Source organism: Cynocephalus volans, chromosome 6, assembly GCF_027409185.1.
Source record: "Cynocephalus volans isolate mCynVol1 chromosome 6, mCynVol1.pri, whole genome shotgun sequence".
NCBI classification, from domain to species: domain Eukaryota; kingdom Metazoa; phylum Chordata; class Mammalia; order Dermoptera; family Cynocephalidae; genus Cynocephalus; species Cynocephalus volans.
Window position 1 is genome coordinate 17973630 of NC_084465.1, and position 13309 is coordinate 17986938.

At 45.3% G+C, this 13309-nt stretch overlaps 1 protein-coding gene across 2 annotated transcripts in view; it reads left to right on the forward strand.

Moving 5' to 3' along the window:
• Positions 1 to 6929: 6929 nt before the first annotated feature.
• Positions 6930 to 13309, forward strand: part of KIAA1549 (KIAA1549 ortholog) — a 126254-nt gene continuing 119874 nt past the window's right edge. For both annotated transcript variants that reach the window (XM_063101193.1, XM_063101194.1), the window contains exon 1: positions 6930 to 7119. In XM_063101193.1, the coding sequence (XP_062957263.1) occupies positions 6930 to 7119 (190 nt within the window). The remainder of the gene's footprint in view (positions 7120 to 13309) is intronic.

A 13309-nucleotide genomic window follows, 5' to 3' on the forward strand; every position in this document is an offset into this window, starting at 1 on the left:
TCTTCATAAAAGTAAACATTCCTCTTCATACATTTACTCCCTAACTCCTCTCCAAATTTGAGTTCTTTTCCCAGTGGTGAACACTATTTACAGCCATATGTTTTTAAAAAGTAGATTTACAATCACAATGACACTTTTTTTAATTAATGAGATTACGCCATATAGTATTTTAGCCCCCCCACTCCATATAATATGCGAGTCTTCCATGGAAGGGAATAGAAAGTACAGAAAAATTAATTTTGAGAACATATAAAGTCAATTCAACGGCAAAAGGATAGTCTTTGCAATAAATGGAGCTGTAACAACCAAATGTCACACACAAAAAATGTACTTTAATCCTTATCTTGTGAAACATTTAAAAGTTGACTCAAATGGATCATAGACCTAAGCATAAAAGCTAAAACATTATGTTTCTGGAAGGGAACATAAGGAGAAAATACTTGTGACCTTAAATTAGGCAAATATCTCTTAGGACACAAAAAGCATGAGCCAAAGGAAAAACAAAAATGGATTTCATCAAAGTTAAAAACTTCTGTTCTTTGGGTTTTTTTTTTTTTTTTTTTTTTTTTAAAAGATGACCAGTAAGGGGATCTTAACCCTTGACTTGTTGCTGTCAGCACCACGCTCTCCCAAGTGAGCTAATCGGCCATCCCTACGTAGGGATCTGAACCCGTGGCTTTGGTGTTATCAGCACTACACTCTCCCAAGTGAGCCATAGCCTGGCCCCAAACTTCTGTTCTTTGAAATATACCATGAAGAGAATGAAAAGACAAACTACGGACTAGGAGAAAATATTTGCAAAACACATATCTGATAAAATATTTGTATCCAGAACATATAAAGATAGTTACAACTTGGTAATAGGAAGAAAAGCAACCCAGTTATAAAATAGGTAAAAGATTTGAATAGACACTTAACAAAAGAAGATATACTGATGGTGAATAAACACATGAAAATGTGCTCAACAGCATTAGTCATTGGGAAAATGCAAACTAAGACCACAATGAGATATCACTGGACACCTACCAGAATGGTTCTAATTAAAAAGACTAACGCTCTTCCCTGGTGGTCTAGTTGTTAGGATTTGTAGAAGCCCAGGTTTGATTCCTGGTCAGGGAAGAAAGTAGAATTTAAAAAAAGAAAGAAAGAAAACAACAAAAAAAAGACTAACAGGACCAAGTGCTAACAAGAATGCAGAACAACTGGAACTTTCATACATTGCTGATAACAACGTAAAATATTATATTCCATTTTGGAAGACAGTTTGGCAGTTTCTTGCAGAGTTAAATATGCATTTACTACATGACCCAGAAATTTCACTCCTAGGTATTTACCCAAGAGAAATGAAAACATATGTTCAAAGATCTAAAAACAAGTTAGCAGCATTATTCATGGTAGCCAAAAAACTGGAAACAACCCAAATGTCCATTGATTGGTGAATGGACAAACAATTTTTGGTATGTCCATTCAATGGAGTACTACTCAGCAATAGAAAGGAACAAATTACCTATACTTGCAACAACTTGGATGAATCTAAGACGTTACTCTAAGTAAAAGAAACCAGATGCAAAAGGCTATGTACTGTATGATTTCATTTATATGATATTCTGGAAGAGGCAAAGCTGTAGAAATAGAAATCAGATCAGTGGTTGTCAGGAATTGGGGGTAGGGTAGAAGATAGACTGCGAGCTAGAACATGAGAACTTTTCAGGGCAATGGAAACGTTCTATATCTTCAATGTGGTGGTGGTCATAGAATTCCATAGATGTGTCAAAACTCATCTAACACTTTAAAAAGGTGAATATTACCTGATTGAATTACCTGACTGAATTTGCCTGGCTGAATTAAACTTTATAAAAAAAAAAAAGAAAAGAAAAGAAAAGGAAAAAGGAAAAGAAAAAGAAAAAGCATATGTATTTTGAAGTGGACTTTCTAGACCAAATGGTGAACTGGTTTTAAATTTTGATGGATAAGGCCAAATTGTCCTGAAAATTGGCTATACCAATTTACACTCCCACCAGTAGGATACGAGAGTGCCTATATCCCCACACTCTTGCAATGGATATGATCACAGTTTTAAAAGCTTTGTCTATTTGATGGTGAAAAATGTGATGATTCTTGATACCTCATGCATACAGTGTTAAGATCTTGTCCTAATTGGTCTCCTCACTTGCAGTCTTTTTTCTCTCCAAATCATCTTATATATTGTTAATAGAGTAATCTTTCTTGTGCTTAGTTCTTTTTTTTTTTTTTTTTTTTTTGTCTTTTTCGTGACCGGCACTCAGTCAGTGAGTGCACCGGCCATTCCTATATAGGATCCGAACCCGCGGCGGGAGCGTCGCCGCGCTGCTAGCGCAGCACGCTACCGAGTGCGCCACCGGCTCGGCCCATCTTGTGCTTAGTTCTAATAATATCTCAAAAAAAGTCTTTACTCATACCCCACTGCCTACAAAATTAAGTCCAGATCCTTTAACCTGCTATTTAAGCCCTCCTTGTTCTACCCTAGCTTCCCTTTTCTCTTTTCTCTACTACACATACCACTCTAGGTAGCTGTCTTATCACCTTTAGTAGAAAAGCTGACTCAAACTTCTAGTTCAATGGTTTTGACCCTAACTGCACCTCCGAATCCTGGGGAGCTTTTTAAAGACATGGTTGCCAAGGCTTGTCTGCAGAGATTTGGATTTAGTTTGTCTGAGGTGTGGCCTGGGGGGTGGTTTGTTTTGTTTTGGTTTTTGGAGTCCAGGTGATTTTAATTATGCAACCAGCGCTGTGAACCATGCTCCAGCTGGCCTGACTCACTAGGTAGAAAAATTTCTTGCTTTCCTGCCTTTTCGTCTATGTTCATATGTTCATTTCCTCCACCTGAAACACCTGTCCTGCCCTCTTTAGCTGTTCAAATCCTCCTCATCTTTCAGGACCCCCTAAGGTCCAGCTCATATGCAACTCCACAGTGAAGCTTTCCTGGATCCCTCCAACCAAATGTGATTTCTCCCTTCTTTGAACATTTTGTAACTTCCTTCTGATCTTTATCATGTTCTGCTTTGTAATATAGTTATTTTTTAACTTATTTTTTTCTTATAAGAATGTAAGTAAGCTCTTTGAAGAAACTGAAGCTAATTGATCGCATCATCACTTAGCACACTACCCTATGGGGGGGGGCTTTTGCTCAGCAGGGGCTCAGTGAATATTTTTTGAATGTTTATTCTAGCTTCTTCTTCATTTTGCACAGTTGTTCCCTCTGCCTGACACCCTTTCCCCCAGGTGTTCCCATAGCTAAATGTCACCTTATTAGAGTGATCATCCCTGTTCACTCTATTTAACCTGGTAACACTGTCCCTCCCCATGCACTTTTCCCTCTTTATTAATCTCCAAATAGCTGTTATCAGCTAAATGTTCACTTATTTTTTTATTGCCTGTCTCCTCTCTCTAGAATGTAAGCTCCATAAGGAAAAGCCCTTGTTTTATTTGCTTTTGTACCTCCAGTGCCCACTGCAGTGCCTGGCATATAGTAAGTGCTCAAAAAATATCCATTAAATTTAATGAATGAACTTTATGGACATTTATCTTATTTTGTATAATACTTATAGCAACCCACAGCTAGGCAAGGTGGCCATATCAAGTCCATCATCAGATAAGAAAATTTGAAATTTGAGAGTAGGGTTAAGTATTTTGCCCATTTATAAACTTTTATGTGACAGAGCAGAGCACAGGACTCAGCTGTTCTGATTCCTGGTCCAGAGCTCTCAGTACTACCCCCTACTGCCTTCCAGCTGTCATCTAACTGCTCAGTTTGTCAGTCCTTCCTTCCCATCCTCATCCAGGCCCACCCCTAAGAATTGAAGGGCCCAGGTCCAGAATGCAAACAGAAGCTCACGCACCACACACTGAAATAACAGGAAGTTACACACCAAGGGAGCAAGCTATTAAATAAGTCTTTTCTCCTCTCTTGACAAATATACCTTCATAATGACTGGGCAGGCCAGGTTCAAAGGCAGAATTCTTGACTCCTTAGAGTTGTGAGCAGGAACATGGCAGCCAGGTTGCCATATGAATATGGAGCTTGCCCAAACTTGTCTTCCCACCCCTGGTTCTTTGCTTCATTCCTATACGCTTCATGTGCACATCGGTAGACACCCTACCTGCATGTCCAAGTTACACCACTCACCTGCAAACAACTACCCCTTAGGCACCCCTTGAGACCAGATACACCAGCTGTTGGTCTACCTTTGAGGAAGAAGCCACACAGGCCTTGGAAGTAAGCCTGGGACTGAATGGGCAGGGAATTCTGGGGTCCTGGGCACCCAAGGATGGGAAAAATGGGCTGCTGGTGGGGTGTTTCCTTGGCCTCACAGATTCCTCATCCTGTGGGGAGAGGCGCAGTTGGAGGCGGCCCAGAGGAACCTTCTAAAACTAGGACCCATTTTGCCTACGTCTAAGGTTGTACTGATCCTACCTTTTCCCCCTCCCCAAACCAGATTGTAAGCCTCCTGCCGATGAGGCTAATTCTCCCTCTCCCCCCGAGGTCGTATGGTTTAACTAGAAAACGAGCCGAGGATTTCAGTTGGGACCCAGACTTAGGGAAATAAACTACCCTCTCTGGCTTCTTTATAAAACGAGAACTGGATGAGGTAATCTCTAAAATCGATTCTTTTATCTTCTTTTATATCCCCCCACAGCACTAGTAGGTCAGAGCAGGTGCTCAGCAGTGTTGGCTAGATTTGTTACATAATGTGGTATGAAAACTCTTGGGCTTTGTCTTAATCCCTTTTCTTCTCAGACACACGTGTGTAGGAGTGTGTGTTTATACATGTGGGGGCACGTGTATGTTGCTGCATGCACATACATCCCCCTACCTACCTTGTAGATTTCCTCTCGGTCTGCAGTCATACCTACGGCTGAACCATTAGAGAGAGCCCTGGGAGACATTTTCCTAGACACTCAGGCAGAATGCTCTAAACCCCAACAAAGGTAAGGTTTAGTTTTATATCTTCAGAGCTGGGAGGCTAAGGCACCCTAGGGAATCTCACTTTCCTTAGAGAGTTGGTGCCTATGAGTCATTTCTATTACCTCAAAGTTGTGATTTTTATTTTTACTTCAAACCAATGTCAATCTCTTAATGGTGGGGCAAACATTTCATTGTCCTTGAGTTGGCTGAGAATGAGAGAGAGAGACCCCTTTCTCTGACCCTGGGATCTAGTGTAGGTAGGAGCTTGCTGGAGACAAGGGCCAAATCTGAAAGGCTGAACCTCTTCACTGGGGGAGTGAATGGCCTGGTTCAAATTAAAAAATGCATAAGAGAGTTTACTGGTGCTATGGGAAATCCTAAGCAGGATGGCACCATATTTGAATTTCATATTAATTTAGTGGGGGAGGCAAAGCATAATTTCATAAAAGATAAAATAATACAAGAGGACAAGACAATTCAAGTATTGCTCCAAGGCAACAGTTTGTGGTCAGATCAGGTGTTTATACAACGAGTTCAGAGACTGAAGAAAAGCACGTGAATAAGAGGTCCCAGATCTAGGGCCATGGTATCCAGGGACCAGACATGCCCTGACAAGCAGTGTCTCCACTGAGGTACTTACCTGAGTGTATAAGCTCCAGACAAGGTATGCAAAGCCCTGTTTGGGGGCGGGGGGGAGGTAAAGGGTGGGTGCAGGAGGGGAGCAATTGCTAAGAACAGGGACTGTATGATGCGGGGATAAGGTAAAAAAAAAAAAAAAAAAAAATGGAACACCAACAAAAGCTATCTTTAACCTCTATTCACAATCATCTTCCTTGAAACTAACAGGTAGATACTTACAGAAGGGTGCCCCAGTCTCATTCTGAGGAACTTTTATTGATTCTGCAGTGATCTTACTCAGAGCAAGCCGCCCAGAGGGGTTGGAGCTGCAAGTCTGGGCAGCACCCCCTCCGGCTAGGCCTGGCAGGGGAACCCGACCAGAGGAGCCACCAGGGTCCTCTGGCCAGAGTAGACGAGCCACACTTTCCACTGTCCACCACAGTCTTTTGGACAGGGAGATAGTGTCCCCTACCAGGATGCCACCATCCCAAACTGCCAATTCCTCGTTCCAAGACCTTGAAATCACCGGGCGTCTGCAGAGTTAGATGCCTGGCACACAGTAGGTACGCGACAGACGTTGACTCTTCCTCACGTTGCACACGTCCCCGGGGGTCTCTAACCCCCAACCGCTCTCTATCCTGTCCGCCTCCCTTCCAAAGGGCCTGGCCGTGCGGGGGGCCTCTTCGGCAGCCGCCTTCCGAAGGCCTACTGCGTGCGGGGCCCCGCGCCCCCAGCCAACCCCGGCCCGGAGCGCCGGGGCGCTTCCCCAGGCCCCGGAGAGGCGGCGGGAGGGTCGGGCTGTGCGCGCGCGTCCTCGCGCTCGACTGCACGCTGGGCTCTGGGGCCGGAGCTCGGCTTGTCCCGGCTTTGTCCCCTCCGGCTCCACGCACACCTGCTGCCCCGCACCGCCCGGCGGGCGAGGAGGAGCGAGAGGCCCGCCGCTCTCCGGGCTGCCCGGCGTCCCCGGCTCTGACCCTCCTCGCGGGCCTCCCCCGCTCCGGGCGCCCCGGGGCGGCGGGACCGGCGTTAGGGGCGGGTCCCGGGGGAGGGCTGGGCACCGGCCCGCGCCCGCCGCGCCGCCGGGGCCGCCCCGCAGGCAGGCAGGCAGGCGGGCAGGCGCCCGGCCGGCCGGGAGGGGGTGCTCGCCGCCCCGCGCCCGGGCCGCGCGTTGCCGGGCAGCGGCTCCGAGGCTCGGGAGGGGGCGGAGCGGCGAGGCCGGCGTGCGGCGCCCGGCGGCCCCTGTCCGCGGTTCCGGCTCCCGGCCCGCCCCCGCCTCGCCGGCCTCCCGACGCGCCGGTGCGCGGCGCCCCGTCCCATCCGCAGCCGCGGCGGCCGCCCCTCCGGGCCTCGCGAGGCCGGGCCGGGAATGCCGGGGGCGCGGCGCCGACGCCGAGGCGCGGCCATGGAGGGGAAGCCCCGCGCCGGGGTCGCGCTGGTCCCGGGGCCGAGCGGCCGCGGGCCTTCCGCCCGCCGCGCCCGCCGCCGCCGCCGCCCGGGGCTGCTGCTCCCCGGCCTCTGGCTGCTGCTGCTGGCCCGGCCGGCCTCGTGCGCCCCAGGTAAGCCCCCGAGACCCTCGGGACGCGGCCGCGACCCCGCCGCCGTCATTGCTGCTGTTTTCAAAACCCCGGCTCTCCCCTCCCACCCGCTGTTATTCTCCACGGCTCCCTCGCCCTCCTTTCTGGGGATGCTTTTCCATCCTTCTTGGGCCCAGCAAATAAAGGCACGGGGGAAATAAATCGATAAAACGACAAGGCGAGCGGCTTCTGGCCAGCCTTGCTGAGGGTCTGCAAGGCTATTCTCTGTCATCCATGGAGCTCGAGGCGGCTCTGGTGGCTTCGTCTCGGAGTGTGCCTTGTTTTTCCTCCAACGTGCAGGCAGTGGAATTGTATTTGTGCATGGTTGTATGAATGTGGCATATCGAACGTTTTGGGACACTTTATTGTCGGGGCGAAGGGCGTTCGGTGCGTGTGCTTTAGAACGGTATTGCATGACCGTGAGTAGCCGGGCGTCCCCCCCACGCAGGCAGGCTGGCCGTGTCTCCCAGTGCACCGGGACACAAAGAACATTCAAAGAAAATCTCTTGGAAAGCGCCCTGGCCATGGATCTTTCCAGGGAAATAGCTATTGGTATCACTTCTGCAAAGGCAATATTAGTACAATGGAGTGCGAAAATATTTTGATTCTTAAGTGTCAGGGCATAAGGGTTGTTTTCATAATAGATGTAATTTAGTGACTGTTCATCAGTATGGAATTAAGAGGCATGATTTATGAAGAAGCATGTGGGTGGGTTTTGTTCTTCAGGAAATGATTTAATTCATATTGCTTCTCTGAATTGTTTATTTGTCCACCCCGCGCGTACACACAGGATGGCCTGGAAACCATCTCTGAGCTGACACGCTGGTGATTGCCCGGGCACACACAGTTGGCCACTTTGAGGGTGGAAAAGGAAAGGTGGATTGAGCAGCTAGGGGTGGGGAGCTACTGCACACAAAAAGCAGAAAGCCATGAAAGCTGCTCGGAATCCTCCCTTCTTGTGGGAGCAGGGCCAAAGGACTGCCAAGTGGCTTTGGAAGGAACTGGAACACATTTGAAGGTGTCCCTCAGACCTCGTTGTTGGAACTGTAACCAGTGCCACGTAGGGGCTGGTACAATAGAAGCACAGGAAGGACTTCAGGGTCATAGAATGGGGTTGGTCACTCTACTTACTATAGAGGAAACTAAGGCAGAGAAGTGACTTGCTCATGGTCACAGGCTAGTTGGTGCAGAGTCATCACTTTACCATTCCCCCCACTGCTCTTGGCTGGTAGACACTGGACAGAGATTTCCCGTAACTGGGTGGAACCTGGCCTCAGGGAGCCACTCCAGAGCTGGGGTTGACCCAATGGGTCTCTTAGGCAGTATACATCTAATGCCCACAACTTCACCTAATCTGGTACCTTAGGTCTCAGTCCTGCTCCCTGAAAGTTCCAGCCCTGTATGTCCAGAGGAGAGGAAGGAGCCCCTGGGCTTTCTGTGAGAGGAGATCATCGTGGAGTGTGCTCTTGGCTTTAGTCAATACAAAAGCTCATCTGATACTAATGATTCATCTGCTGTGGGACACAGCAGACCAATCATTTCCATTGACAGGGTGCTTCTCATGTGCCAGGTGCTGCCTTTTATGTACATGATCCCATCACGTTATGAATTAGGCATTATTGTCCTCGTTTCTCAGATGAGGAAACTAAGGCTTCAGGAGTGTAGGCTGGTTTTACTCCAGACTCTGTGATACACTCAACCTCTGTACTCTACAGTTTCTGCATATGAATGTGGCCATCCAGACATAGAGCAGAGGTTGTGGAGATTATAAGTACTTCTTTGATAAATTTAAAATAAGTCGTGGAGCTGTTTGTACTGTCTCTAATAACTTTCGCTTCTTTCGAAGTCCTTTCCTGTTTCCCCTCTACCTCCAGTACAAATATTCATACTGGAGACATGCACTTAATTATATTTCCTTTCTAGAGCTGACATCATGGAAGCAGCGACAGCGTCCTTTCACTCATTTGTACATTGGACTCCTGGTTTGCACAGTTGCTTCCAGGCTGGGTAATAGACTAGGAACTGAGAGGTAGGGGACATGGGCCCTGTCCTGAAGGATCCGATTGGAAACACAAAGCATGTAAGGACTCTTGCAGAGACTGTCACGGGCAGGAAGGGCAGTGAGTGACATGCTAGGCAGGGGTTCCTCAGGGATGAAGGTTGCCCCTGAAGCGCTTCTTGGAGGCTGTGAGGAAGGACCTTGGTGACCCTTCCTGATGTAGTCAGGCTGCTTGTAGGAAGCCGGGTGAGCGTCAGGAGCTGCCGATCCTGGGAAGAGGTTGCATTCCAGTCATTTGGCCCATGTCTCTTCTTTCTGCCACCAGGACCCTCTTGCTCCCAGTCCTGAGCGTTGCATTTCCACCAGCAGACTGGGGAGAGGGAGAGAGTTTGGTTCATTTTCTGAAGAGTAAGCAGTGTTAGAAAATGGCTTGTCTTAATACTGTTTTGGATTTCCTCTGTGAAGCAGCTGTCCCTTCTGGGGCTGTCTGAAAACTAGCTCTTCCTTCAACAGGTTTCTAACTTTCGTTCAATAGACTCCACTATCCAGTTAGTCCCCTTATTACGGTCTTTAGTTACATTTCTATGTTGTATTGATTTCTTGTCTATTTTTGTTTCATTCAGCATTTTGAATGTGCTTTTTTTTTTTTTTTTAAAGCATTTATAAGTTTGGACTTGACTGTTCTCTGTTGTGGAAACAATTTGTAATACTTTGGATTTACTTTTGAATGCAGTTTTTTTTTAGGAAGTCAGCCATCCACAATATAAAAAGAAAGAATCAAGCCCTGTTGCTTCACCTTATTCAGAGATAAGTCTTTTAAAAATAATAGTTATTATGACATTGATAGCCTTGCAGAGCGTTTCGAAATTACTGAAAGTAATTACGGAAAGGTACAGAAAACAGTCACCCATGATCTCACAGCCCATAGATAATGCTAAATAGCTTTGTCTTTTTTGTTTTTGTTGTTAACATTAAAAAAAGAGAATTGAATTATACACACAATTGTATTTTTCACTCAATATTTAACTTAAACACTTCTCTATTCATTAAGTAGTATTTGAAAGCATGATTTTCTATCCTAATGGTTTAATTATTCTTTTATTTGCAGGTTTTGGGCTTCTGTAAATGATATGATGAATAGCTTTGTCTATATTTCTTTCTGTGTGTAGGTTTTTTTTCAAGTACACATTTGTAGAAGGGGAATTAGGATTTCTGTGTGTTCTGTTCAGAGTGCTGGGCTACCATAGGTGCTCAGGACATGGTTGTTGAATGAATCAATTTTTTGAAAGTTGTAATGCTGAGATAAACCCTTGAAGTTTAAGTGGTTGCCTTCATCACTTGCATTGAATATTATTTTTAAAATGCTTGTTATGGGCCGGCCTGTGGCTCACTCGGGAGAGTGCGGTGCAGATAAAACGCTTGTTAAATAAATTTGTAGTACATTGTTTTAATTTTTATTTTTTTTATTACTTTAGAGTTGAATTTTTTTGTCTGTTTTGTATTTGTATTCTGTGAATTTTCTCTGTATTTTTGTTCATTTATTTGTTGTGGTATATGTATTTAAATCTTTATATATTGTATATATTATAAGGATAACAGTAATTTTTCCTTCCATTTGTTGGATTGTCTTTTAAATTTTACATAATTTTGAAACTCAGAAGTTTTTGGTTATTTTGATTAGCAAAATATGCCATTTTGGTTTTTTTAATAATTTAAAAAAATTTATGCTTTATGGCATGTTAAGTTTTTATCTAACTCAATGTGCTATTTTATTATTGGCCATTTCAAGGGGCGTGTTTGTTATACTTTGTGAGTGGTTTAGTGTCCTATAAACAAAGACTTAGGTAAATTAAATGTTTCAAAAGTGTGGTCCTTAGGTCTCCTGCATCAACATCATTTGGGAATGTGGGGGTGTTCTTAAGAATTTGGATTTCTTGGGCTCACCCTTAACCTAAATTAGAATTTTTAGTGGTGGTGCCTGGGAATCTTGATTTTAACAAGTTTACAAGATCATTTTTAAGCACTTTACACTTTGGAACCATTGATCCAGATACTGTAAACCCACCCAGTAGCTGAAAATTAATAGCATTTTGGAGGATAGTATTTTGGAGAATCTTGCAATTATCCTTTCATTGCTAGAACAGTTGATGTTAAATCATTACATTGAAACCGTTTTTTCTTATATCTTGTTTGCTTGATTTCCTTTGGGTTGGGAGTAAAAGGGCACAGAGGACTGCATTTTAAATTCTCACTCCTGGCCTTTTGGGAACAGCTGCTGCAGTCCTTGTCAGGAAATGCCTCACTTAATCCTGAAAACAAAACCCAGCCTGGGAGTTGTTAAACGTCACTAGGGACCTGGGAGCCACAGGTTTTCTATCAGTGCTCTGGGTGATAGAAGCAGCTAATTACTGTCATTATAATTACACTAGGTTGATTTTCCCAGATAGGAAGATGCTGTTCTAACTTGTTTTCAAGTCGTGACACCCACCTTTCATCTGGAGCTCCCAATGATGTGATTTCTCTTTCTTGTGCTTAGGCAGCAGTATGTCCAAACAGTGAGTTAGAAAATGTGGATGTGTGCATTTCTGCCCATAAGTTACTTGGTGACAGAGAACAAGTTACCTTGTCTTGTCCTGGGCTTCCTCATCAGTGTAAGAAGGGGTTAATGAGATTAGCTCTAAGTTTCCTTTTAGCTCCTATTTTTCAAGTCAACATCTTGGATGCCTTGGAATGCTTAGGTAGCAACTGTCCTGTTTCTCTTGGGTTTTTATGAGTGTCGCTTCTCTTTGCCAGGTAGACGTTCTAGGCCAGTGACCTGCAGAAGGCTGTTCACTCTCACCATTGTGTTCAGTTCTTCCTTTTTAAAAATCCCCCTCTATTCTTGCCTCCTGCATCCCCACACCCAGGACACATACTTTGCCTTCTCTTATTCTTTCTTTTTGTCTTTTCCTTTTTTCCACCTCCTTTGATAATGGTTTAGGTATGCTTGTGCTGCGGTTTATAGCTTCAGGCACTAATTCTCATTAGGGAAAATCTAATGTTGCTGCCCAAACTGTTGTCCACACACCCACAGCATCATCACTACCTGGTGGCTTGTTAGAAAATGCAGAATCTCTAGGGCCGGCCCGTGGCTCACTCGGGAGAGCGTGGTGCTGACAACACCAAGTCAAGGGTTAAGATCCCCTTACTGGTCATCTTTAAAAAAAAAAAAAAGAAAGAAAGAAAATGCAGAATCTCAAGTCCCTCCCTGACCCTCTGAGTCAAAATCTGCATTTAACAAGATCCTGGAGTGATTTTGAACACACAGTTGAAGTTTGAGAAGCTCTAGGCTAGAAGGTAATGCCTCCTGTTCCAGCCTTCTGGAAATAAGTAGTGTTGGGACACTGGAGCCTGAGTCAGCCCAGACTGAGTCTGGAGCTAATCCAGATTCAGATACCTTGAAGTATCTCTGTCTTTGGGACTGAATCTATGTGAATAGTGTACAAGAGTCCCATTCCATCTGACTAGGCAACTTCAGAATAGAATGCTCCTCTAGGCCTTCCCTGATTCATAACCCGTTCATTCAGTATGAACATTTGGCTTGTTAAAATATCGAAATACTACTATACTCATTTGTAAATAGCTGCTATACTAGGCCTGCCAGCCCTCCCTCAGGACTCTTCTCCCAGGACCCCCTCCCCCAGCTTCCCAGAGATCCAGCAATGAAAGGGTTAATGCTCAGAACAGCAGATGCCTCTAGGACTCTGCTTTAGAACTGCACCCCTTCCCACTGGTCAGTGCTCATGCCCTCCTGCTGCTAACTGTGTTGAGTATCACCCATACCTTCATTCACTTATTCCTCTATCCAGATCCAGCACTTAAAGAGAAAGTTTGTGAATTTTATGGTAGTTGGAGTCATAGCCTGGAAGACGCTACCGAAAGAGAGCATGTAGAGTTAGAAGAGGGCCAAGGACAGAGGCCCAGGAAACTGATGTTAAGGAGAGGGGAAGAGAAATAGGAGCCCACAAAGGAAACTGACCCCCTGACAAAGTAGTGTTGTGAAAGCCCGGAGAGGGCTCTTATATAGGTGAGTGATCCATTGTGTCAAGTGCTGCTGTACCAAACTGTTCCTTGAAGGATGGTGTGGGGACCACTTGATCAGAACCACCTGGGATACTTGTTAAACTCCTAGAC